Below are 26,821 nucleotides of genomic sequence, written 5' to 3'. Positions count from 1 at the left end.
TCCATTATGCTTTATTTACATGCGTCACCATCTCTTTTACAAACTAGATTACAATTTAAAATGGAATACACAAGGCAATATCTACTAACACCAAGTGGAGTAAGCACTGCGTCTCTACTTTGTTTGGAAAGGGGCAGGTTTTGCTCCAAAACAAACTTCCTTCCAACCTCTGTGTAGTAAGGTAGTATATTCCTCCAGGGCAGCATCTTTTTTCTTTTTTTTAAATATAAAATCCTCAGTAAGACTGCAACATGAGAGTGTCTGCTTTCAAATGAAAGTACAAGATAGCCCAAATGAAAAGTATAAACTGTTCAGCTCTTCGGTATGTAAAGACGGCCATGCGCGATAAGGCTGTGGATTTAATATTATTCCAATTTACATGGCTTGAAACAAAAACAGATAAAACAGTTTTACAGATACTGTATACATATTTTTTCCAATCATGCAACTTTTTTTAAAAAAAAGTTAAACATGTGAAGCCAAATGTACAATCCATTTTTTCCAACCCATAGTAACGAAATGTATCTGGTCCCCCTTCGCATCTGTTGGCAATTCCTAAGGTATATTGTGTACTAGAAAACACTTACAGGACACCGATTGCCAAGCAATGACATAATTTTAGAGAAAAACATGACCTAAAAGGTTAACTTTTTGAAGCGGTGGCACAAAAATTTCTGGAGTTAAGCAGTGGTCAACTACCCAATTATTCTCAAGAGAAAATTGTTTTACAAAAATCATTAAATCAAGCCCCAAACCTGTGACTAGGAACTGCATAAATGTCACCTTTTTAGACGTTTTGTTTAGACCAAGTGTTTAAACGATAACTATGGAATTGTTCTGGACAATCATCTGTTTTACACGGTTTCAGAAGGAAAAATTCTAGGCATAAACATGCTCAAAGACTCAAAGGCCAAATTTTCAAAAGGTAGGTTCCCCAAATTAGCCATTCAAGTCTGTATTTTGACACCTAAATAAGCGGCCCTTTGAATTCAGCGAGATTTATGTAGCACCTCTGGAGAGGAGGGGATTTGCTGGGCACCTCAGCAGGCGCAGAGGGTGGTGACCTTCCCCTGGTCCTGGGGGGACCTGGCACCTCTCCTTCCTTCGAGAAGCCACGAGGGCAGAGGAACTCGCCCCCTGAGATGACGCTGGAGCCCCTGACGTCCAGTGCCCGACACCAGGCACCTCCATTTGAAAATTCTGGCCCCAAAAACGAGCAACAGAAACCAAACCAAACCAAACCAAAGAGGTTGGCCAAGTCTACCTCTTTCCAGCGAGTGCTAGGATGTTCTCCAAAGCAGGGGCCCAAGGTGTCCCAGCCAGGCCAATGGAAATGCTTTCCTTGACATTGCCGAGAGGCAGGTTAAGCCTTTCAGCTGCTAATGCTTTTATTTAAAAAAACAAAAAAAAAACCTTCTCTGCCATTGACGGTCTGTCTCTAAATCAAGTGTTTTTTCTCCATTTTCTGAACACAGCAGACCATAGAGTTCCCCCTCATTTCTGCCAGCGGGAGCTAGCTCCGTTGAACTCAGTGGGGCTAGGCTGCCGGAGCAGAGCAGAACTTGCCCCCATTTGTTTTAAGCTAATGCGCCTTCCCTTGCCTTTCACAAGAACTGCATCCGTACCAAGAAAAAAAAAAAAAAGATGGATTTTGGTCACCTTGGCCATACCTTACCGGTACTGTCCGTGACCTAGTTGGTGGTCTTTGGGCAGGCACCCTGGGTCTCACCAGAGGCTCACCCGGGCCGGGGCCAAACGCTGCGCGCCGGCACGGGGAGGCACCGAGTGGGCTCTGCCGGTGGCTGACACCGTGGGCAGGGGGACAAGCACCACCTCAGGGCGGCAGCCACAGAGGAGCCTCGGGGAGAGGAGCACCGGAGCGAAGTCCTTCAGCGTACACTCGCGTTGCGGGGTGTACCGGGAAGCTGAGAGCGAACGCTACACGCTCGGAGGAGGCTGGTGATCAAGCTCTCAAGCAATTTTGTTAAAAGGTGCCTGCAGCTGGACTGCGATAAGCAAAGGGACCTCTAGCCCAGGTGACCACTGCCCCACGCAAGCGTCGTGGGTGGCTGGCTGCTGACAGAGACGGGCAATGAGCATCGGCTAACTCCGATAAATGTAACAAACTAGTCCCCACGCTGACAAATAGACCATCTCGGTGTAAAAAGAAAAGAGAAGTTTTTTTAAAAGGCAAATGATAAACCCTTGGCTGCTTGGAAGAGTTGATATGCTACAGGGCTACGATAACCACAACTGTACAGAGTCTACACAGTCCTAACTGCAGGGAGAAACCAAGAGATGCATCTTTACGAGAGAACAGCGTGGGGGCTACGATACAAAAACAAAACTTCCATCACACTAGGAGCTGTTGTTTCACCAATGTCACCTCGGGGACCTGGAAAGTAAGGAGCGAGGAAGGGCCCACGAATGCTTGTGTGTGTCTCTGTGTGCGTGTGTGTGCACGCGCGCATGACTGTGCATGTGCGGTGGCAGTGGGGAGAGGGAGTCACTCCACATTGCATGGGACACGGGTTGGTGGGAACTCATGCACTGAGACTTTGGGTTAAAATGCTAGTTTGTTTTCCTAACATTCATGCATAATGATCCGCTTCTGTACATAATAAAATATATTTATATATTTATATGCATAATGCTTTTATGCAAAGAAAAAAACTTCATATATCGCTTTGGAGAATTATGTATACACTGTCCTATTCAGAACCTCTTCATACCGAGTTCCTATGTACCATTGTTGTTTTCCCCTCTTTTTTTGTATCCCTCCCTCCCCAAAATACTAATAAAAAGTAATCAAACTTTCCAGATTATAGAGAGGACCTATACAGCACCATACCTTTTATTCATTATTATTATTATTATTCATTTTACAAAAGAAAATCTTAGAAGCAAAATATATAAAACTGCCTTGTCTTTCAGTGTCATTTATCCTGTTACAATCTATGCTCCTATGAAAAGCCATTTGTACGATACTGTCACCTTGCCGTTCCCTCTCCTGCTTCTTCTGCCGCAACAGGTTATACACAATGAGAAGGAAAAAATAATCGAGGATATGTCCAAAACAAAAAAAAAGGATCACTGATGCAGTAACACACCCTGCAACGACCTGTGCCTCAACTCCTGCCGTTGCCACTTCAAGTCACCTGCTGATGCCCAGCCTCTACGTTTAGCTTTTCTGCAAAGTGACGTATTTCCCTTAATTTTCGCTTTTTCAAACACATCTTTACAAGTGGCTATGTTCAACTTGTCTGGCAGCTCTGCTTATAACTCCTCACCAGCTTGCTGCAGCTGCCATAAGGCAGGAGGGGAGCCTGCTCTGGTGGGCAGCAAACGGGCTCCTGCCTCAGTGCACGTGCGGGCAACGGCACCCGCTGTCAGTCTGTCCTCACGAGCCAAGAGGCAAACTCGCCGGCTTCCCTTGTTTTGCAATCAACCCTGGTTTGACGCTTATGGAAAACGGGGGGTGTACCATTAAATTTAAGGAAAGAGTAAGAAAGAAAGAAACAAACCAACCCAACAAACAAACAGACCACACACATCACCTCTCTCTGGAATTCAGCCGGTTGATCGGTGTAACAAACGCTGTATACTCAGAAAACCCTGACGTCTGAGCAGTGTTGGGTTATGATCATTTCCTGGCACGTGCACAGTACTTCAGATTTCCCAGGGAGAGAAAGCAAAAATGGTCAAAAATCTAAGGAAATCAAACTGGAGGTTGTAGGGGGGAGGGTGGGCAGACAGGGAAAACCTCCAAAAAAGAAAAGCCAACTTAAAACATCCCATAAACCATTAATATATTGAAACACCACATACTCATTGACAAGTAACTACTGCAAAGGCTACACAGTGTGTTCTTAACAGGATGGTGCTGAACATTGTCTCCACAGCAGGTGCTTGGCCATCCCAGAAAAGGAAGATTTTGCATACTTCAGAATTAGTTCAATTCCCCCCCAAAAAAGAGAAAAAAAAAAGAGGAAAAAAAAAAAAAAAAGAGGATCTTCACTCCAGTAAGGGGCCTATTAACAGTCTGCTTCGTTAGGAAAATAATGCAGGGTTCACAAAGGTCGTAAGCTGTAAACAGTATCACTGTCCACTTGCTGACAGCAGATTTGGCAAAGGGTTCTCTCTCTACATCTCGTGTCAGTTTGAGGGCCTGGAGAGGAAGAAGAAAAAGACAAGACAGTGAGACTGCTGCATGTAGGAAAAAAAACACAACAAAAAAGGCAACCAAGCAAACCTCCAAACCCAACAACAGCTTACTCTGACAAGTAATTTACTTGTTTGCACCCAGAAACTTCAAACTTACAGCAAGGAATAAGTTGCACTGTGACCCTGCCTGAAAATGTTTCCCCTTCCCAAGGTTTGAGCGTGCTTCTTTGCTGGCTCCCAAGCAGGAAAGTAAAAACCCTCTCTCCAAAGAAAAACAATGGCCGAGTTGGATTTACAGAAACCCAGTGCATCATCTATTTGTTAAGGGTTATTTCCAGGTGAAGCACAGAAGGATCAGCCATCTTTTCTCCGTTTTTCATGATCACCCTTTCTCAGCATCACCAAAAGGCTGGACAAATCTTCCATCAGCATCTGACATCGACCACCACCCTTGAAGGACAGCCAAAAGGAGGCTGCTCAAGAGAAGCAGCGAGGAGCCACGAATTTTGGGTTGGACTTTGGAGTTCTCCATTTTCCTGCTTGCACAACACACTGTCAACAGACAAGGTCCACCCGGCTTTAAAAACAGGGTTAGGGTCCAGCTTATTCTGTAGCCATGAAATTTCTCTGCAGAGGGACAGATGCCTTGGATGCAGCATGGAGATGACTACAAATGGACATGGTATGTAAGTAAAACACTGAAAACAGATGAACATTTCAACTAAGGGGGCCAAGGGGCCGGGTTTTTAAAGGTACTCTGTGGCTTAAAAATACAGACAGGCACCAAGTAGGGTTTTGGGAAGTATGTACATTTAAACATTCCCATGAAATCCTTTTACAGAAAGCCCACTTGGCAGCCATCCGCATTGCTGGGCATGTAACTTCTGGCTCTGAAATGGCTTCTGAAAGCAGGGCTTAGTCCCCCACACTTCTTACAACCTGTTGAGTATTTTCCCCAAGATGAATGATCAGTGATTTTTCTATACAGTGCAAGAACAAGGGGACACTTGCTGAAACCAAAAAGCCATTTGAGATGATTACAGGAATGTCTTTACTCTCAGAAGATCCTGGTATCGGGCACCCTCATGAAAAATGGTGGCTTTAGGGGGAAAGCTGGATTAATCTGGACGAGCATCTCCTGCAAGGGGGATGTGTCAAAGGCCGTCACGAGATGACTCTCCATCACTGCCCCTCTCCTTTCTAAGGTGCCAGGCACTGATCCTATGATAACATTTTATTAAAATGACCTATTCTGATAATGCTAAATGATTGATGGAAATTTAATCATTTTGTCTCATGGTTATTAGAGCAACAGCGTGACAGCTGCTCCCTGTGCTGTTAGGGGAGAACTTCATTCAGCACAGCTTAGGGAGCAGACAGATTGTGCGTTTCACCCAAACAAAATTTGGCTTTAGCCTTAATTATGTGGAGGGGTTTGGGGTAGACTGTTTTGTGAATAAAGGGATTTCCGACTGGATCAACATATTGATTCCTTCATTTTCAAAGGGCAAATTAATGCTAGCCGTTCGTTAATGTGACTGCCTGGCAAGGACTCCATTTGGTGAGTGTGTCCTGATGGCCATAACAAGGTCAGCAGAAGATACCCAGACAGGCCTGGGAGCCCCCAGTACAACCTGGCTAGTGGCTTGTATGCCGCTCAAATGAGTGCATGGCCTTTTCTCTACTTCTCCTTAAAGCCTTAGCACCAGGGGGGGCTGGAAATGGGTGACTTCCCAAAGCACAACCTCATCCGAAGGCAAGGCTTGGGTCCCACGTGCCGCAGCCCAGCAAGCCAGCTCACTCTCATGCAGCTGCCAGTTATTCTGAGCATGGGCTTAACTTCAGCATGTGTGAGAAGTCTTGCTGACTTTGAATGGAGCTATTAATTAAAAGTAAACAAGTACAGAACTCCTCATGAAGTACCAGAGTAGTTTAACGTTTAAATTAAAAATGTATGTAAAATATTATACTATGAAACAAAGTGGTAAGAGAAGAAACTGGAGGATGGATGATGATGAGCATCATTTGTGGTAGTGGCACTGCCCGACATTTTTTCGTGAGAACACCCGTCCTTCAGACAGTGCCAATGTTTAGGAGACAGACGCAATGCTGAGGTGAAATCTGCTCATAGCAGAACCAAACCACGCTCCAATTTCACAGCTGTTTACATGGACTTTGCAAATGGATTAAAAAATGAAAAGAAGTAGATCAAAGTCTTAACCTGCCTGCCTTCAAATTACCCCATTAAAGTTCGTAATAGAACCACACACTCTCGCTTTCTGTCTTGCCACAAAAAGCCTCTGTTAGCCCTGAGTTAGCAGCCTGCTGCTTCATAGCAATGAAAACTGTATCAGGTGGGGAAGCAAGCACTCCAGTTACATCTCCATTTATCAGTGGTCTTGAACCACAACTCCCCAGTGTTCCCCTCTCCCTGCCCCCAAATCCAAATATCTGCAGCTGCATCCTGAGTCAACACAAGGTTTGCTCCCATTCCCAACGGCTGTGGGAAAAGCTTGTCCTCTGGAGCATCACCCTGAATTTGCAGAGGCAGACGGGGTTTCTCCTCTGGTGAGCCAGGACAATGCTGTCCTCTAAGGGCAACATGCAGCTCTCCAGGTAAAATACTCCAGTCACCCCTTTATCCTTTTTCCTGGCGTTTACTTTTTGGGACCTGTTTTGGGGGATAAGAGCAGCAGAAATATGAGCACAGGGAGTGATGAAAAAAATATATAGAACAGAGGTCAAGGAGGCATACAAGAAAGGTGCAGTCTAGCAGGGCTAGTGGGTTAGAGCAGCAAAGGCATAGAGCCCCCTCTTATGTATGGCATGGTTTCTTGTTTCTTAGGCTGGGGGGAACTTCCAAAAAGGGCACTACTAGAAAACATCACCTGGCTGTACTCCTTAAGCCACTCCCTGGAAAATTCAGTTCTCCCTTGAAAAGCTTCTCTGTCAAACCTGAAGCCCATTTTCAATCAGTAGGGAGTGGAAAGGAAGAAGGAATTTTAAGACTTTCTCCCAAAGTTTCTTAGACTTCTTAAGACTTTCTTCTGAAGAAAGTGAAGGCTTTCTTTTGGAGTGCAGTCTTCACAACCGCATTGGTACCTGGGCTCTGTCACACACACATGCACACATGCACTGAAAGTAGAGGCAATTCCACCATGGCTGTTTTGACCCCCTGGGCACAGGAGACTGGAACAAGATACATCTGCTGGATGTTAGAAGAATCCACAGTGCTATATCAAGCTATAACTTATGCAAGCATATATGCATGTGCTTGGTGAAAACAATGACTTTTAAACAGAAAAAGCAGTAAGCGAGGGGTGAGGACGAACTCCTGCTTTGTCATGTCCCACAGACATTTTGAACCCTAGATGCTAAATCTGTTTATCCTATTTGGTGGAAGAGTGTAAACCAAAAAGCAAGTATTTCTGTATTTTCTAATTCTTCAGCTTGCAAGCAATTATGTGGCAGATGAGATGCCCCTTTCTTCTGTCCTTTTCTCTGCCCTCTCATCCTCTACCTGGCTACTGACCAGTCACAAATGCTACCCTTGATTTACTCTGTGGCTGAGCTGTTGGTTGCGATTTCCCTCCAGCAACAACATTTCCTCACTTCTGTCTCACGTCATACCACCACTTAAGCGGATGGCCGTCTCCCAAGCCAGCTAGTGCACCATCAGAACAGCTCTGAAGGATCATCTGCCACCTGTTGCTTTCTCCCTTTGATTCCCAATGATGCCAATTACACACCACTGGAAATTTCTTCAGAATAGAAAGGTGATGCATCAATGCTCCCCAGAGTGAGGCACAGATAATGTGTGTCGGTGGTAAGTTTATTCAGTAAGCTAACATAACAATCAGCACATACAGTTTTCTGTTAAAAAAAAGTTATGTGCTCCTTTACCTAATTATGGTATGAGAAACTGCACTACCAACACACAGCTCCTCTGTATGGCAGTCTATCAAGGACCTCCTGATTTGGCTGGAAGGCTTGTTGAGTGGATCACATCTTGAAAAATATCACCACTTATCTGTAAAACAAGTGTTTTCCCTGGGTACCACTCCGTAACAACTCCCCAGGGACAGGAAATCCCAATAACTACTTTTACTGTCCAGAGACTTGGGATGCAAACGTTTTGAAGGAAACTTGCGTCCTTTAGTGACAGATGTGCATTTGTTCTGGTGCCTCAGCCCCTTGATTTGTCATCGCCACCAGCAGTACAGCTTCTACCTCAAAATGGGGGTAAGCTCAAAAAGCAAGACTTGATTACATGTGGTTACAAGTGAAAATTCTGCCTGAGGTTTCACAGCTCAAGACTGAAGAATACACAGTATTTGTTAAGAAACAAGTAAGTAAGATAACTACTGTGGCCAATTGTTCTATAATGACAACATTGCAGCATGAGATTTTTTTGTTCAAGCAGAATAAAAATTAGGAATCCTGATGCCATGCCAGGTATGCCACAGTGACACCCTAAAGGCTTAGCTGCACTGGGATGGCTCTGTGCTGAGAGACAATGCTGAGGTCAGGGTGCGAATCCAAAGGGGAAAAAAAAGAGCTGGCAACTTAATGTGCTTTCTTTCCTGGACTTTCAGTGCAACTTCACTTTTTCTCTTTTAGTTCTACTCATAAAAATAGATCTTTCCAGCTCAGAATCGGGGGCAGAGAGTGCGGGAGAAGGATGGAAAGAGGAAGAACCCCAGCACAGAACTAAGACTTATGGGAGCTAAAAAGTTGCTGTGCTGGTACTTGCTCAGGCACGTAAAGCATGAATGTGACTCTTTTCCTTCCGTTACTGCTCTTACACTCCAAGAAACACTGCAAACCGTAGCAGACAACCAAGTATTTTGGAAGTAAATGTAACTGAAGACAGCAGATCATTCTATCACCCCGTGTCATCTCCCTGGGATGAAAGGCTTGCCCAGAACTGTAGTGACGTGCCACGACTATTGATGCACATATTATCCTGATATCCCACTTGTCTACAGAATCATAGAAAAGTCCAGGCTGGATGGGACTCGGCATCATCTGGTCAAACCTTCTGTTGAAGGCAGGGCCTCAGGTTAGGTTATTCAGGGCCCTGTCAAGCCAAGTCTGGAATATTTCCCGCAAGGCAGAATCCACCACTTCTCTGGACAGTTCATTTTATCCTCAAAGGTGGATAAGGTCCCTTCCACCCATTTTACAGATGAAAAGGAGACACCCAGTGAGAAATTGGTCCACCCATGCTCACACACTTAAAACGAAAAGTAGATCAGGATTTTCCTAATGTATCAGGACCTGATACAGAACAACCAAATTCACAGGAAATTTTGGACTTGCTTGCAAAGAGAAGCAGGCGCATGCAAACTCCACTACATGCATCGCTGTGCACTGTGTTGTTGCCCATACAAGAAGACCATATGCTGACACACTTGTTTTTACACCTACAGGCATGTGAGTGTGCAGTTATGCTGGCTTTCCAGCACCAGCACTGCTGATACCCAATTGCTGTTGAGAACCATTACATCTGGCTGGGTTCAAACCTCTGCCCTGGCCAACAGAGGAGAGCTTAGATACAGGACATCATCTCTACAAGATCTCCAGGCTTCTTACTTGACAAACTTATAGTAAATTTTATCCCCTGCCTTTTGTTCAGGGGCCTGAGGAGTGGGGTGGAAATCCTGCCAGTGATGGGTGACACTGCCATTAATTGAAAGACATCAGCCTGGGTGTTCAACACAGCACCTTTTAGGCAGGATGCTGCTAGACTAGAGGAAGAAGGCAAAAAATGCTTGCAAAATACATCTTCTGTTAGGGGTAAAGTACACCGGCAGGAATAACAGTGCTTTCTTTAGGCATTCAGGAGCACTGGGAAGGAGACCTCTACTGTGGATCAGAAAAGGATGGATAACTACTGCACCTGTGCAAGACCTCAGAAGAACTCTGCTTGCACTTTTGAATCTGAAGAACAAGAGCCGCTTTTTAGAGTAAAAGGTACCTGCGTGGCTGGAAATATCCTGAATTGTGGGTTTATAGTGCTATGGAAACGTGCTAGGTACTCTTTATTCTGAATGTCCTTATAGAGAGTTTCTTTTTCTCTGCCAGGTACCAAGCCTATTTTAAAAACATCCTCCCTTCTATGGAGTCTTCACATTTTCCTCTGCAGCAAGTTGAAAATGACAGGCCAATAGTGCTCACACAGGTCACACAAAAAGATTGCCACCATGCTGATATAAGGCAGGACATCCTCTATGATGACTTACAAGTGGTAGAAAAGACAAGAGAGGGAAGGTCCTTCCTCAAACCCAGATTTTCTCTGCATTTGTACAAAAACAAATTACCTATGAAAGCCAGGAGAAGCAGGCTCAACAAGGGAAAAACAATGGGCAAGATACTCAGCTCAGCTGCAGAAGTGCATAAACACAAGCCATTCTCCACGGCATCATCTGGGAAAAGTGGCTTTTTTCCTGGAGTAACGGCAGACAACCACAGCTACACAGCAGCCTCCGTTAGCTGAGCTGCGTCTCTGTCCGATTACCGCTCAACAGATGTTCGCTCTGCCAGACTCCAACAACTGCCACCCTGTGCGGTAATCTGAGTGGAAAAGCTGATTAAATAGCGCCCGTAGAGTGGACCAGAGCTGAGCGTTCCCACCACCCAGCCGCTGGTACCCGATTTAATGGGGTCAGTGTCCCTATGCACCGTGTAGGACTCGATCAGGGATGCACTGATGGGAGAAGCCTGCAGGAGACTCTCCACCAGTGGCACTGGGAGCCCAGGGGGGGTTGTTTGAGCATCCTTCCTTCATCCTCCCTCCCCAGGCCAGGAGAGAAAGGCCAGCTATTTACGTAGGGTACTACTCAAATATGTGCACTCCTGCTGCCTACGCTATACCCGTGCTCTTTGGCTGTCATCAACACAAGACTTAAACCTCTCTGGCTGTCAGTTCATCACCTTGGCTGAGCACTGAATTGCTATGAAAAAAGATCTTGACTTTTCCTCAGCTGCATGACGCTATGTTTCTAAAAAGAATCTCTTATTACGCACTTCTTCAAGAAAATACATTTTGGGGGAGGGGGGGCTACTTAAAAGTCTGGCTCAAAAGAAGGAAAGAAGAAAGAAAAAACACCTGTAACCATCCCAGCTATCAGGCAACAGCATATCTGGGGACCAACGCTGATCTGCGGCTCTAAACAATCATTGCGGCTCATTCACATGAGAAAGACGATTTGTGTAGACTCATTCTGTAATAAAACCTGCGTGCTGCCGATCCAGGGAGGAAAGCACTGGGGAGACCAGTTGATGCGGGCTGTTCTAAAAATATCAGTTTGTGCTGTCATCTGGTGAGAGTATGTCATCCTGTAATCTTGGCATCTGCAGGGACAGCAAGTTTCTGCCTAATTATTGCTGCTGAATCACATGACAAAGCATGAGGTACTAAAAAATGTATCTATATAAAACACCAACAGAAGAACACCCAGACCACAAGATCAGACCACTGTCCTGGCTTCAGCTGCTGTATGCTCACAACACAAGGCTGCGGAGGCAATCCTGGTTTTTACAGATCTTTTTCCTGGGTTAATAAAACACCAAAACATAAACCCAGAGTAAAAACCACCAGAATCAAAAAGCCCTACTCCCAGAAGGAGCGAGCGATTCCTTGTGCGTGTGTATCAGCTCCTGCTGCTTTCACACAGCAAAAGCCACAGCATCCCTGCAAGCATGGGACTGGCCCCTGTGTGCAAGGGGCTTCAAGGGGCACTGCGGCCAGCAGGACTGCACGGGGGGCAGCCCCAGTGGGGTTTGCCCAGCTTTTCCTTCTCCCCCTCCCCAGTGGCCACAAGTGCCGAGTTTGCTCCCATGCCACTGGTGTGTGCCTGGGGAGTGTGGAGCCTGCTCAGGGCAGGCCCTCCTTGGAGTTAATGGCATCCCTGTTCCCAGCAAAATACGTTTTCTACACAGATATTTTTGTTCAAAGACTAAACTTGGCATGCGTAATGTTTAGCTAGTCACAAAACCACCTTTCAAAACTTGGGCTGGCTGAAACAACACTTAAATGTTAGAAACGCGCCACCGCCTTAACCACTAACCTGTTAGAAATGGAGCAGAAGAATTTGCTGCTCCTGAATTTCCTTTAGCTTTTTTAAAGGCAGCCAGCCCCACATTGGCTCCATGTAAGAAACCTGCCAGCCCTACCCCTAGGACCTCATTTTTGAAAATCAGAGAGGAGGAAGTACAACTATGGTCCTCAGGCTGTCAGCACCCTCAGGCAAGAGGTCCACCGATTCTGTTTCCACGTTTCAGCTTTAATGAGCAGAAAACAAGGTTCTGGTAAAGAATAAAAATCATCTTCCTTGCGGCATATTGCCCAGAGCTCTCTGATTTGAAACTCCACCCAAATGGAGATCTTTTCACTATCTACTTCAACTTTTAAGATGGTGTTGTTGTGAACAGTAAGTCAGCCTCAGACCTATGCATTCATCTTTGGTATGAATTTCACCCAGAAACAGGTTTTGGCAAGTAGTCCAAACTGATATGGACTAATGAAATACCAACAGTCATTCTGTTACATTTCCTAGAATTTTGCTTTATCAGAGATGTTAATCATCAAATTGTGCGAACATTACACGACATTACATGGCATAGCTTGTGCACTCTATGGCTACAGTAAGATGATCTGGGACTTATATGATGCTAGGGCAAAATGAGTGACTTTAACTGATCTGCAAAGTATTTCACCTATAAGCCAACGTGACTCCAGCACAGCTCTGTTACGGGCATCCTGCTAAATGGCACATCGAAGTCTCTCTCAGGAGATGCAGCTAGATGAGTTTTTCAGACAGTGAAACCAGCTCAAGAAGTTCCTGCCCTGCTTGCCCTGGGCCATCCTCCAGCCCCTGCCCAAGCCCTGTCAGCATCGCTGCCTGCGCAGTGCCGCTGTAAACTGGATCACTAAAACAATCGAGGTAAAAACAACTTCTTGGATGGGTTTTGATGCTGGAGGAAATGTTTGCCCAAGTGGTAGGTGACCACCAGCTCCTGACCTTCCAAGCAGCAGTAAATGTCCCGAATAGTCTCCCCTGCCACTCTGCTTGGGACTACTCTTTGGTGAATGCCAAGTCCCTTGGGACTTGCTGGCTGAGAAGGACCAGGGAGCAAAGTGCAGAGTTGTGGGAACCTCAGGCAGAAAGAGAACCCACTAATTTAAAAATAAAGGGTATTCTAGAGACAGGTGAGGGAATAGTGACGTCTGTCTTTATTGATAAACAAGCTGAAAAACCAAGGTAATGATTATCTGAGTGGCAGGAGGGCACATCCAGTGCTCTTGGGAAGCAGGCAGAGACAGAGGAACAGAGGCCCCAGCCGGCTTAAGAGGGGAAAATTATGGCTGAGTGAGTAAAGCAAGAAAAAAGCATATTGATTTTCTCCTTTCCTTCTTGTAAGAGAAACAACACAAAACAAACCCAAATTCATTTATATGCCTCAATAAGGACCCTCTGAAAGGCTGGGCATGGCCAACCTCATGGGCACAGGGCCAGCACGGTGGGACCGGGCAAGGCTCCCTCCAGGGACCATGCACAGGCTTATGTGCAGCAAACGTGCACAGCCACTAAACCCGCAACAGTGGCATCTCCTGTACAGGTTTTTTACTTCCCCTATGAAGAAACTGTAGTTGATTTTCTTCCAAAGTAAACCCCCTCTATACCTAGAGTATGTATAAACTAAATACCTATGTATTTGGCTTCTTTCTTTTCTTCCCGAAAGCTGACTCCAATGTTTCTCTTATTTTTCATAGAAAACACAGCACTCACTATTCCCAGGTATGCCAATAATCCATTGTAACTGCTTCTGCCTGCCTGCAAAACACACCTGGCCACCCTTGTGAAACGGAGTTAGCATGAGCAAGTGCCAGGCTGTTCTGCTGAAAGCGTGTCCCCAGTCTTCAAGCCTGTAAAGATTCGTTATTGGGGTCACGAACACTGCCGAGAGAAGATTTTAATTCAGGGGTCCCTATTGCTACAGCCAAGTGGAGAAGTAACTGAGAAAGCAATTCAGGACGACTGCATCCGATGTCATGCGAGGTGCCCCTAACAAAATACGAGATGCTCGCAGGGAGGCAAACTCTCAAACAGCGCTGCTTAACAGCCGAGGAAGGGTGCATGATGAACCAGCTCAGCAGAAATCATCTGCGCTTGCACCTGATACCACAGGCACCCCGCAGCAGCCGGTCCGCTTGTCAGAGAGAGGGAAAGAGGCTTCCACAGATGACTGGACAGTAATTCGCCGAGGAGAACTGTCTCGTTAATAAATCTGTCCTCTGCAATGAGACTCCGCTCACACAGATGTGTCAGTTCCCCTATTCGGAGGGAGCAGCCTGAAAAAGATCACAGCAGCTACGCTTTCCGTGAACGGCAGAGGCCAGGGCGAAGAGGCATCGGCGAGGCGGTGGTGTGGCATGGCGTGGCGTGGCGTGGTTCCTCCACGCTGCTGCGGCAGGTCTGCCCACGGGCGGCTTCTGCCCATACGCAGGAAACCACGCTACAAAAGCAGGAGGCTGCCCTGTCAGCCTGCGTCAAGCAAAGCTGTCAATAGCACCTGGGTTTTAAGCCCCATTTGGCAGATTGTACTGTTGGATGCTTCACTGCCATGAAGTTGTTACAGCCTTTTGGTTTTACCTCATGCTAAAAGGGTTTTTAAATCCAAACAGCTCATGCACCTGGAGGAAGACAGAACTGGTCAGCAAGCGTGACCTTCTGCAAGTTTTCACGTCCTGGTTCATGAGTCAATACTTTTTTTTTCCCCTCTTTCCTTTCTTAAATTCTCCAGCACCGGAACTGAAGGAAAACCAGAATTCAGCTGTGGCCCTGGCCTTGCCAAGCCGCCATCTTGTGCAGGATCAGCGGGACATGGAGTCCTCTACAGCCCGCCTCCGCAGCCTGTCCCCAGGCCCTCCACTGCAACGCTCTCGCTTTGGGCGAGAAGATGTGAAAGAACCTGAGGAAATCCTCACACCAACAGAGAAAGTGCCTCCACTGGAGCGAGGCATCTTTGCAGAACGACTGAAGGGAGGACTCCTGTGCAGTCTTGTTCTCCCTCAGAGGCAGCAGACCACAGCACACGTCTCCTGCGGTACTCCATACACACAGGAAGACACGCAGGAGGTTCACCACTACTGCTCACCTACCGCAAAGCTTCCCCTTGAACATCTAACTGTGAAACAGAGAAGGAAAACTCAATTAAAGATGAAATGGGCAAATTATGTACCGTAAAGTCAAATGACATCAACTCCTCCTTTCCATCCTTCATCTAGAAAATTCAAGAAAGTTGGAAGTAAGCTGCAAACTGAACGAAAGCCTCGTTTAACCTCACCACTGGGATACTCCATGTACTACTCTGAAGTTAACAGAACACTTTCAATAATTTATAGCTAACCTTTTATCCTACTATATTATGAAATCTACTCCCTTATACTAATAAATACACAAAGGAGAAAGGGCACTTTGTGTGGCACCTACCCTATGAGCCAGTGAATATGTATGTGTGAGCAGGCAGAAGTATGGGCAGGAGCCTGCAGAATCACAAAAGGATGACAGAAACAATGTTTACAAGTTCAAATGCCCCCAGCTGTGGAAAAGAAGCAAGGGAAAAAAACCCACATCAATCTGGAAAAAATTAATCTGAAGAGGCTAAAATTTGAAAAGCATCTATGTCAGAACCCAAACCTACAGATTTTCTCTTGGTGGAGTCCAAAAGAAAATGATACGCACCCCAGTCCTGGAGGAGACCAATAATTTTTACATATTTAAAACATTAAACCCAGGATGTTCCTGGGACGAGGATCCCACCTTTGCTATTTAAATATATAATTCCTCCATTTGCTGCATTTTCTTTGCCAAGAAATTATAAAAAAAACCCAAACAACTTCTCTAGCATTGCTGTACCACAGCAGCAGTGCAACTCTAATTCAGTCCAGATCTGTCCCAGACACCCGATCCTCAGCGCATTCACTCATCTTGCAAAGACACTCTTCCTCCTCTCCTGCAGTAACATCGCTCCACTGACTGCAAAGCCCCTTGCCCCATCCCTGTGTAGCACAGCTTGGCTAGATGCTGCATCGGCTGCAGAGAAGAATCCATCTGTTGCGACTTCAAAGACGACGAGTTGGAGCTCTGTGATTCCTAAAACCCACAAATATTCCACCTTGGTTTGCCTGATTTGTCATTAACGTTTCTCATGCCTAAATTAAGAAGGACACAAAGCATCAGATGAGTGCCGACAGTGTTGCAGCTGAACAGCTTTATAGCTTAGCCTCGTTTCCCTCCACACCTCCAAATGTTTCTTGGTTGTGCCTGCTGCATACCAACACATGGCAAGCCATCGCAAGCCAAATTAATATTATTAGTGTGCACTAAGTATTATGGGTTTGGTGCAAACTCCAATAAAACTAAGGAACCAATTATTTTACCACATCTATGGGGCACTGACCTGTTTGCCCATTTTCCCTGTTCTCAAAGATCCTTCAGCCTGGCACCCAACTCTGTGATGAAGCCTGTTTAGCACCAGTGAAGTTCCCCACATTCAGACTGACAACGTTCTGAGCTGAGATGAGGGAATCAAAGTTAAAATCCAGCCCATCTGCATCCATGAGTTCACTGCGGATAATGGACTCCATGTCACACTCCAGGCTCCCATTGAAAATATCCAAGTCCAAGTCACTTGGGAATTTCTCGTGTCCCATGACTGGGAGGTTCACGCTAGGGGAGTACAAAGAGGAGCCTGAGAGCGGGTCAGAAAGTGTTTGCATAGACTGATTGACAGGTGACTGCTGATGTTTGGTGGATCCCAAGCTGTTTGAGTCACTCAAGCCTATGTTACTGATGGAATTGGACAAGGCACGGCTGCCACTAAGAGAGGAGTTGTGGGACTGGTGCTGGTGATGGGGCAGGCTCTGATTGACCAGACCGCCCTGGCTGGACTGCGCGGCAAACGACATCATGGGGTCGTTGCGGAGCATTATATTCCTGCGGGAATTCTGGGCAGACACAGCTGTGCTGGCTTGTGACATGAGTGGGTCAGACTGTGTCATCATGACATCGCTGTGACTAAGTGCATCAGAGGCGAGGAGATCCTGCAGCGTCTGGTTGTTGTAATGAGAAATGGAAGAGAAGGTGGCCTGCTTGTTCTCCTGAATGGTCTGCATGGGTGACTGGCGGAGGGAATTCAGGGACGATGGCCCAAACACAGCGTTGTTGAAACTACTTGATGGGGAACCCAGCCCTGAACCTTTGGAACCATAAGGAAAACTGGAGCTTCTCTGCATTATCCCTCCTGTGGGTGACTGCTGGGAGGGAGGGAGTGTTATATTGTCCAAGAGATCATCCATGAGGTTATCTGTCAGTCCATCGTTCAAATTCATTGTCCCAGCCATATCAGTCAACCTAGGCAACTCCACAGTACATGGTTTGTTTACCGATGGGGACAAGCTCGATGGACTACTGTACAGCATGGGAGAAAGCGGAGCATCATCATCTTGAACATCATCTAGTTCGGTGCTCGCCAAGATCGGTGACAAGCGGCCACTGATCGTACTGGCATTTGAATTTGTACGGGAGCGAAAATCTGTCCATGCATCCAGCTCATCACTGCTGCGGGAGGTGGGACTCCCTGGCCACTTGGAGAGCTGAGAAGGGCTGTCCTCGCTCGTCTCCTGGGCAGTCTGCAGGGCTGCCTTTTTCTTAGCTGCCCGCCCTCTGCTCTTCGTGTACTTGTTGCTGTTGTCCATCGACACAGCACGTCTCCGGGGCGCCTTGCCACCTTTTCCACCATCTGGATTGATCATCCACCAAGAGCTTTTCCCGGTGCCTTCATTCTGCACCCTGACGAATCGACTGTGGAGTGACAAGTTGTGCCGGATTGAATTCTGCAGGAAAAGAACAAAAGAAAACGTCAAGACCAGCACGCCACTTCTTTTACTATCCAAATCTTAATCATTAAACCAACATCACATGAAAAGAGCAACATGAATAAAAGCATTGGGCCCTCCTGAACATCACCACGGCTTTCTCGGATGGTGGATATGGGAGGGCTGGAGTGTAACTGCAGCATGCCAGCATGCTGCTGTAAAACAAGTCCCGTGCTTGCACTAGCGGTGCATTCCTGCTGCCCATTCCTACACCCCCAAAAGCTGCATTCTAAGGAAAGGAGTGTGACACAGCCCTACTCCTGCTAGCAAGGAGCTAGACGTTTCTCCCTTACTTTTGACTCAGGACAAACCTCTATACTACCAGCAATCTTGCCATCGGTTCCTTGAAATAAAATCTGCAAAGGCACTGCAAAAATCTGACTGGAGGGGTAGTCACACTCATTGCAGCCTCTGCAAGTGTCTTTTTAATTCTTCATGTGTGTGTGTATTGTGTATTGGTTATAATAACTCTTGAGAAAACTGCAAGTGCTGTTGCTCCTCTCCCACAGGCACTCTGTGCATGACTAAGCTGTACTTTCTCTCTTGATTAGAGGCACCAGAATTACACCCGTACTGCAATAGCTGGCCAGCTGTCCCCTTGCTATAGTATCCTCACAGTCTTCAAAACATGATGTGACACACTGCATGACGATATCCCTGTCCCTGTAAGCTGCTAGATAGAGAGTTGTGTAAAGCTGCTGTACACAGTCAGATACCCCATGCCATACAGGATGATACAAAATACAGTACTTTCAGGGGAGCCCATGCACTGCCTGCTTTTGCATATTACCTGCTTGCATTAGTCAGCAATGTCTACTGTCCAAAAAACATGTTGGCTCAAACCGATGATAATCATCTCAGAGTGAGAAAGAGGCCAAGAAAACCAGCCCACGGTACCCCGAGTGAAATTACTCCAGATTTAAACCGAAATCCCAGTCCACTCATCCTGCTGAGGACAAGCAAGTGGTATTTGTTAGTGAGAATGCTTCCAGGTTTTGGGTTTTTTCCTCCTTGTGCAAGTCAAAAGATTTCTGGAGCTATCCCATATTCCTTTGACAAAACAGTTGTGCTATTTCTCCAGGTTAAAGATGATTAAGTTTAAAAAGTTGCATCAGTTCTTTTTTCTTAAATTTTGGCAATTACCAGGTATATCTATAAAGAGGATAAAATCCCATTTGTTCCAGCATGCTTTAAAAACGCAAAGTCAAAAGGACTATAGCATAATCAAACCATCCAAGGTAAGTGTCCTTCATTTACAAAGCAGCGAAGAAATTCCAGATTTAAATGGGCAAAGAATGAATCAATCAACAAATCATTCACAAGAATCTCAACATTTGCATCCTTAGGATAAATGGATGTTTGACATAAGTGAACTGGAGACACATTTGATGTATGAAGAAATACAGCCCAGCTTTTTTTGAAGTATTTTTTTCAGTATATAATGCCTTTTTTTTCCCCTGTTAAGTGTTGTGGGTTTTGTCAGATTGTGAAATGGAAAACATGCCTGAAGTTCTCACACGCAGACAGCAGACGCGGTTGTGATTATCACTTAATGAAAAGAGAAATCATATGGACCACGGTTCAAAATAGCAACTGTTATGTTTTAAACAATTTGCACAAAACAGCAGACCAGACTTCGCAGACCTACTCAAGAGAAGTTTGGGTCAGTGCCTCAGCTATAAACTTGTCCATTTCTAAGGAACTATCATGCCATCAAAATATGGTGGATTGAGTTGCAGCATAATAGTTCTTCAGTCTAAGGAAGGAAAGAGCTTTTTATTAGTTAACTGATGACATTTTAACTATATTTTGAGTCTGGCAATAGTCTGTTTCTAACTTCTAATAACTAGGCGCCACTGCTTACTTTCTCGGGTTTCGCCCAACTGGCTGGAGAACTGCTGTTTTTTTGAAAAATAACCTTTGTTGATATTCCAGCTTGTACTGCATCAATGCAGGTGGCTCTCACATTCACCCCCTGGGACTTCCGTGGACAACCACTTGTGAGAACATCTGTGCGAGGATCTTGCCTCGCAAAGAGCCAGCGGCAGGGCGAGGACAACCAGAGCTAGACCACCACACCAAGCCAGGCTACAAAAGCCATACAAACCATACTGTTCCCCACCTAAAAATGCTGGGTATAAGAACACACAGCACCGTGATTCTTGCCAATGAAAAAAATCTTAGAAAACACAGAAAAGAAACACCCAAGGTAGCATACGCAGCGTGACTCACAGCTTCAGATATAAAACCACTCAAAGTGCCAGCACCTAACAGTTTTCCACCTATAGTATTCTCATAAAACGGCTTATTTCTGTTGGTGGTAGCCATAGTATGAAACCATTTGGCCTAAAACCATGAAAAATCCTAAATGGTAAAATTGTGAGACTGAAGCACCACCTTTCAGGATGAGGGCTCCTGCATGTGTGTGCACATGTGTAATTTTCTTCTTCTTATATCTTTTTGCTCAGTGTTGGTATTACACAAGTAATAAAAGAATGTAATAATACTTCTGCGTTGAAAATTGGTGGTTATAAAAAATCCAAGCAGTTTGTTTTCCTTTACATTAAGCAATATGCCACTTTTACTCCGGCTTCTGTTTTTCTTTACTTTTCTTCTGTAGGAAGATTGTTTTCTTAAGCATAATTATGGGCCAATTTATTTTTGTGTACCCCATCTCCACCCTCTGTTCAAACACTGCCTTAAAACCCACTTCTTTCACGTAACCTCCCCCGCTAACCTCTTCAGCAACAGTATCCGAGTTTCTTGGTTTCTCCTTGTGTTGGATGCTCTGCCAAATCAAATTAGGGCTGGATCCTATTATCCTTTCACATGCAATTTTACTACAGAAGTCACCAGGATTGACAACTCACATCAGTAAATGCTGCTGTGCTGTGCTACCAGGCTGCAATCTGGATGGAAATAACTGTATTTTCTACCTGGTTTCTGACCTGTCAAAAAATGTTCCCATCTGCTTAAAATATAGGAAAATATCACGGGACATTCTCTGCTCACAACCACGTGCATTAGTAATATATGACCAGGCGACAAACCACAAAGGAGGTGGGGAAGCAAGGAAAATACAGTTTATCATTTGAACCTGCTGCTGATCAAATTAATGGGGATTTGTCTTTGACTTATGTGGGAGACGGATTAGGCCATGATGATGGAAACATAACACATTTTTCCATGCCAAAATGCAATGAGAAACTTTAAAAGATCTATAAAGGAACTTCCATCAATCTGTCCTGGAGACCATATGTAGATGGGACAGATGCTAGCCAGGCTGCAGACACCTTGGAAAGAGCTCAGATACTACCGATGGGTAGAACATATGGACTGTACAAGAACAGAGCAGAAAAGAAATACGATGAGCTCCTCCCTTTATTAGTGTTACTATTTATACCGGACTTGAAGAATGCTGTGCGCTCTGCTAAGAGCCAGAAGACTTGAGGTTCCTGCAGATAAGATCAAGAGCATCCCGTACGGCACTGAGCCCAGCCCAGCCGGGTCCCGGTCCCCCAGGGAAGTGGTCCTGCGGGGAAGAATGAACGGCCCTGGAGATGAGGAAGACCTGGACAGAGGAACACGCGAGGCAGGTCGGATGTGGTGTGAGCAGAGGGTGGTACAGTGCCACAGGCAAGCGGCGCTGCTACCCTACCTTGGCTTAGGCTGATGGCATCAGGAGAAGGGGTGCAGCTGGGTGCCCACTAGTAGCCAGGGCAGCAACACAAGGGCTAACAGCACTTTCCCAAACTCAGGGCCACGCTCTCAGCTTCTGTAAATGTCAATCTGCTGCACTGCGTTTTGTTCAGTTAATAGTCCTCGAGGGAACCAGCCACATTTTGCTCACAAAAAAAAAAAAAAAAAAAAAATTTTAAATCGGCTGCCATGTCCTAATTACACGTGTCTCTCTTGATATTTTGATAAGACTGCACATGAGTAAGCTCCCAGAGAGGACACTCAGACATTTCCAAAGTGCCATATACCTCATTTGATAGGAGCAACTGAATGAGTCTCCTGGGGAGGCTGGGACCGCGCGTTACTTCAACACTCAGCCCCGGTCAGGCAACAGCAGCAAATGCTTGAGCCTTTAAAACGGAGAAAATTCCCCCTCCCTGTGCGTGTTTCGGCCTCTTCCAAGCCATGTTTACCTTGTGGAGCCCGTCCATTAACTCAGACACCAGCTGCAAGTGCTTCTACTGCAGTACAGAGTCTTTTTTGTCTGGAAGCAACATGTGGTATCAATTTATCATCCTCAACAACGCAACAAGGAATCCACTCACTTTAAAAATAAAAAGAGAGTTGTGTAACTTAACTCTTAAAAGCCCCTGCTTTTTTTTTTTTAAAAAAAAAAGCGCCTAAAGATTAGCAAGATGAGGCGCAGCTGGTGGCTGCCGAGTCCAAGTTACACACTGGTCTGTTTTTATTTCAGTGTTTTGTAATGAGTGGCTAATTCGTTATTTCAGATACAGGCTCCTGAACTGCAAAGTTACGGCTACAAATCAAAAGCAGTTGTTTATTTTAACAAGTGGGATACTAGGACACGATGGGAGGAAAACAAATGCTATCTGCAGACCCATAAATGCTGCTAATACTCACTTGGGAGAATTACACTTTATTTTATACTGTATTAACATATTTAATGTTCTAACTTCACTGTATGAAGTAGTCTGGCAGCTACGCAGTAGAGAAAGGCATCAGATCCAATACCATTGAAAAGAAGCCATGAAAATAACTCCAGCTTATCAGCCTCCGGCTGACCAGAGGGAGCTCCACTTCTCCATGGCTCTGCTTGCTTACTTGAACATCAGTTTCCAGCCTATGTCACCTTGCTCAAAATGTTGTAGCACGAATCTCCTTTGGGATAAACACCCCTATAGAGGGCCTCCACCAAAAATTATTTGTTTGAGAAAAGCAAAATGAAACAAACTACTTTCTTTGCATTCAGTTGTTGCTGCAACAGGAAGTTGTGAATAATGCGACACCTTTTGCCCACCCATCCAGACCAGTGCCCGTGCCTTCTCATGAAGTAATTCCAAATTTACTTCAACTACTTATTTTACATTTTGTTTGCTTTCAAGTCCCCAATGAGATTCAATTGCAAGAAAACAAAAAACCAGATACAGTGATTCCAAAATTATGAATCATTAGAGTTGCCAATTGTGTGGACGTATGTAGGAATTTCTGGTGAAAGGGAAGGGATTTGTGAGTCTAGGCAAGGACATCTTTAGTAAGTACCAATCTGTTGGTTCCATACAGTCGTTTTCTGCATAGCTCTGTAAGGCTGCAGTGCTGCTCTTCCCAAGGAACCCTGAAATCCCCAACCCAAAGAAGTCTCAGAATTTCTTCCTCTTTCCCATGAGTTTTTGCAAAACAGAAAAATATATCTAATTTAATAAAGTAGTGAAGGTGGTCTGGAGATGCAGAAAAAGTAACAAATAAAACATAAGGAAAGCCCTCCTCCCACAATATCTATCCAGCCATGTTGTACCAATGTACACCTTTTCCCATATAAAACTGAATATTATGTATTGCAGATTGTTCTGTTTTCCCTAAATTATGGAATTTGCAGGGGGGGAAAAAGCATTAAGCAAATTACACACACAAAAAGAAATCTTTCCTGACACCCTAATGTTTTCAATGCTCAATGTTCGGTGTCATCTGCAAGTTCCTAAGGCAGCTCCTACAAATCCCACCAGATGTTCAGCAGAAGCAGGAGGCGAGAGCGCACCAGGGTCCCGCAGGGCACACCCCTTCGCACCGGGCTAGCAAAGGCCACCGTCCTCACAGCCCTGGAGAGGATCGGTGGGATGACACAGGCTCAGCCCTACCCAGGCATGCCCTCCTGCAGGAAAAGGGGAAAAAAACCAAACCCCACAGATTTAGGGGGAAACCGTCACCTCAGCATCTGAAGGGTGGCTTTGTGGATTCCCCTCCTCATCCTCTCTTCAAAGGGGTATTTCCGACCCTTGGTGGTAGGGGAATGGCTAGAAGAGGCCCCCGCTGTAATTAGCAATCTGCCTGCGTCTCTGCCCGTTGTCCCCCCACCCCTAGGAAGAGCAGAAAGCCTTGAGGGATATTAAAGCTCCTTGGGAGAACGTTAAGTCTGGCAAAGATTTATCCTCCGAAATGTGCTGGCTCAGATCGGACAGCAGTACGCCAATCTGCCTCCATCCCGCGTGCTGGGCGCCGCGCCGTGCCAAATTACGACAGGAGAAGGTGATTAGCACAGGGAAAACAAACCCTCCCTAACGACGCGCGCCTCACTCCCCGCCGCCCCAGCTGCTCCTTGCCACAAGGGCAGGCGGCGAGCAACGTGCCCGCTGAGAAGGTTTATGCCCTCCCTTTTGAAAAGAAAAGCATCTCAATGCATGGACCTATGGGAACCGAATCACGACTTAATCAAAAGTTTTTTGTAAAAAAATAAATAAATAAAAATTTAATTCTGTCTAAAACAACTGCTGCCTCACTCTTTGCAAACAGTGATATTGCAAATCGCTACGCTGACGTAAATAAAACTTAGCTGAAAATATACACTGCCTGGAAATTGTCTCAGAGCATCACGCTTCCAGTTAGCAGAAAAATCTCCAGTTATTTTACAGTCAGACGTCCTCTGACCACAGGAGGACTTTAATAAATAACATTTGTTTTGCTGTGAGTAGAGCATGCTGGTTGTCATTTATTTTTTTCCACTGGGTGTTGGGAGACGGGAAGCAGAGAGCGAGGAAAATGCTGATACTTTAACTAATGCAGCTGCGGCACAAGAACAAGGTTGGGCTCTCCAGCTACTCCTCTGGCCGTCAGGAGCCACGTACCCCAGCACCCTTTGCTATAGGAAGCCCCCTAAAAAATAAAGCGTTAGCCTCTGCATGCGATGCTGACACTTTTCCATGTTAAAACGGGATTTGGGAACCAGGAGGCAGGCACCATCATGGGGAGGTTGCTAAAGGCACCTTGTCAAGAGCCGCCTTTTTTACTCCCTTCCACACACTTCGTATCACAGCTGCCCAAAATTCAAGAACACAATTAATTTCAGTCAAAGGATTTAACTTAATTAAGAGTAGGAATTTACTTTAAAGCATTGCTCTTGCAAGGTGCTAAACTCATGCAAACCCCAAGGCACGTCAGCGCAGACTTGACTGGGACATGAACAGAGTCAGCGAGAGAATGGAAGGTGTTTCCCCTTACTGAGCTTAAACCCAAGGAGTTGCATACAAAAAAGTTGCCATGGACAGCATGGCTTTGCAGACCCAGATCAAAACAGCTCTAATCTCTGTTTGAGAGTGGTGTCACCATAAAAAAATATTGTTTCTTAATGGCAATCCCCAGCATTTAAAGCACTTTCACTGTAGGAACTTTGGAAATGACACGATGCTGAATTTGTGGAGCCCCTTCAGCACAGCATCACTGCATTTCTCATCCTCTGTGCCACGGAGCCCCAAGAAAAACGCAGACACTCACAAGTAATCAACCCAAATATTATACATACAGTAACTCTCATAAAAATAGCTACCACTTTCAGCACAGCCCCAATCCACCAGCTGCTGAAGCTACTGGAAGAGTCCTCACAAACCTCAGTGGTCACCCAGTTAGACCTCAATGAAAACAATGCAATTTCACTGCGAGGCAGACTTTCACCCTGAAGGCTTTGGGTTTGTTTTGCTAGAAAGAAGAACTAGAAGAAAAAAAAATAAAAATTTCCCTCTGTTTTTCATCTCTTAGATGCAAAGATCCCAGCACAACCCTCACGCAGTGTTGTGGAAACCAGAGCGCTCAATTCTATTTTCGCTCATTCTCAGCATATGGCCGTTACTATACATCAACTATTTAGAAACACGTATGGGCGTTCTTTCATGCCTTTATAAATAAATGCGAGTGATGCTACTGCTTATAATAATTCACTAAAAATAGTAGCTTCCCATGGAAGATCACAAAAGCCGCTCATTGCTGAATCACCTATTATAAACCTTTATTTTTTGAAAATTTTTTCTGGTCATGTGTTGATTTTTTTTTTTAAATGCTTCCTAAGCCTATGAAATGCAACTAAACCAGCAGTAACTTCCACCGCACAGTGGCAGGGAAAGAGTAAAATCCATGTGCTTGAAGAAAGCTTTACTGAAGTGCAAGGCTGCCTTGCATGCGGCTCTGTAAAGCGCTAGCTCTGAAATGATAGATGGTTAAATACCCCGGCTAGATTAATTGGAAGTGTTGAGCTGTGCACATTAAATTGCAAATCTGGTGACAGTTACGGCTGACATGTGACTGATGAGAGGAATAGATCTGATACGCTGTCGCCTGACCGAGTTTGATCAGGCCTGAGCAAGCCCTTCAAAAGCCAGCACAGGCACCTGAGACCTTCTCGCGAGAAAGCCTTCAAGCAACCTCCAAAACAGCCCCCGGCACTTCTGCTATGTAGACTAATCTGAAACAGGACCCCTCTCCTGTGCTATTTTAAGCACATCATTAGTTTAGTATTGAAACAGAAGATACTATCTGATTTTTTTTATTTTTTTTTAAAGTGCATTTTAAAACATGATGTGCTTCAGTCAGCAGCTGACGTTGCAAAGGGAACAGTCTTGCTCCACAGACCCAAGCACCGGAGGAAGCCACGGATGCACCTAAGCATGACTCTCAGCGGGTCTGACCCACTGGCTTTTAGGGGCAAAAAACCCTTGTGAGCCTCATGGGAAGGGCAGCCGCTGTAGGAACAGA

At 45.4% G+C, this 26,821-nt stretch overlaps 1 protein-coding gene across 2 annotated transcripts in view; it reads right to left on the bottom strand.

Annotated features, from left to right (window-relative positions):
• Nucleotides 1-26,821, bottom strand: part of FOXO3 (forkhead box O3) — a 95,442-nt gene continuing 68,621 nt past the window's right edge. The window contains exons 2-3 of one of the 2 annotated variants that reach the window (XM_049818129.1): nucleotides 16,633-18,067; nucleotides 1-4,168 (exon numbers count right to left, since the gene is read on the bottom strand). In XM_049818129.1, the coding sequence (XP_049674086.1) occupies nucleotides 16,667-18,067 (1,401 nt within the window). In that variant the 3' untranslated portion in view covers nucleotides 1-4,168; nucleotides 16,633-16,666. Of the gene's footprint in view, nucleotides 4,169-12,665; nucleotides 16,385-16,632; nucleotides 18,068-26,821 lie in introns of those variants that run through there. The other variant, XM_049818130.1, reaches the window with a different exon arrangement.

Source organism: Accipiter gentilis, chromosome 15 (genome assembly GCF_929443795.1).
Source record: "Accipiter gentilis chromosome 15, bAccGen1.1, whole genome shotgun sequence".
NCBI lineage: Eukaryota > Metazoa > Chordata > Aves > Accipitriformes > Accipitridae > Astur > Astur gentilis.
This window is presented reverse-complemented; position numbering and strand designations above follow the sequence as displayed.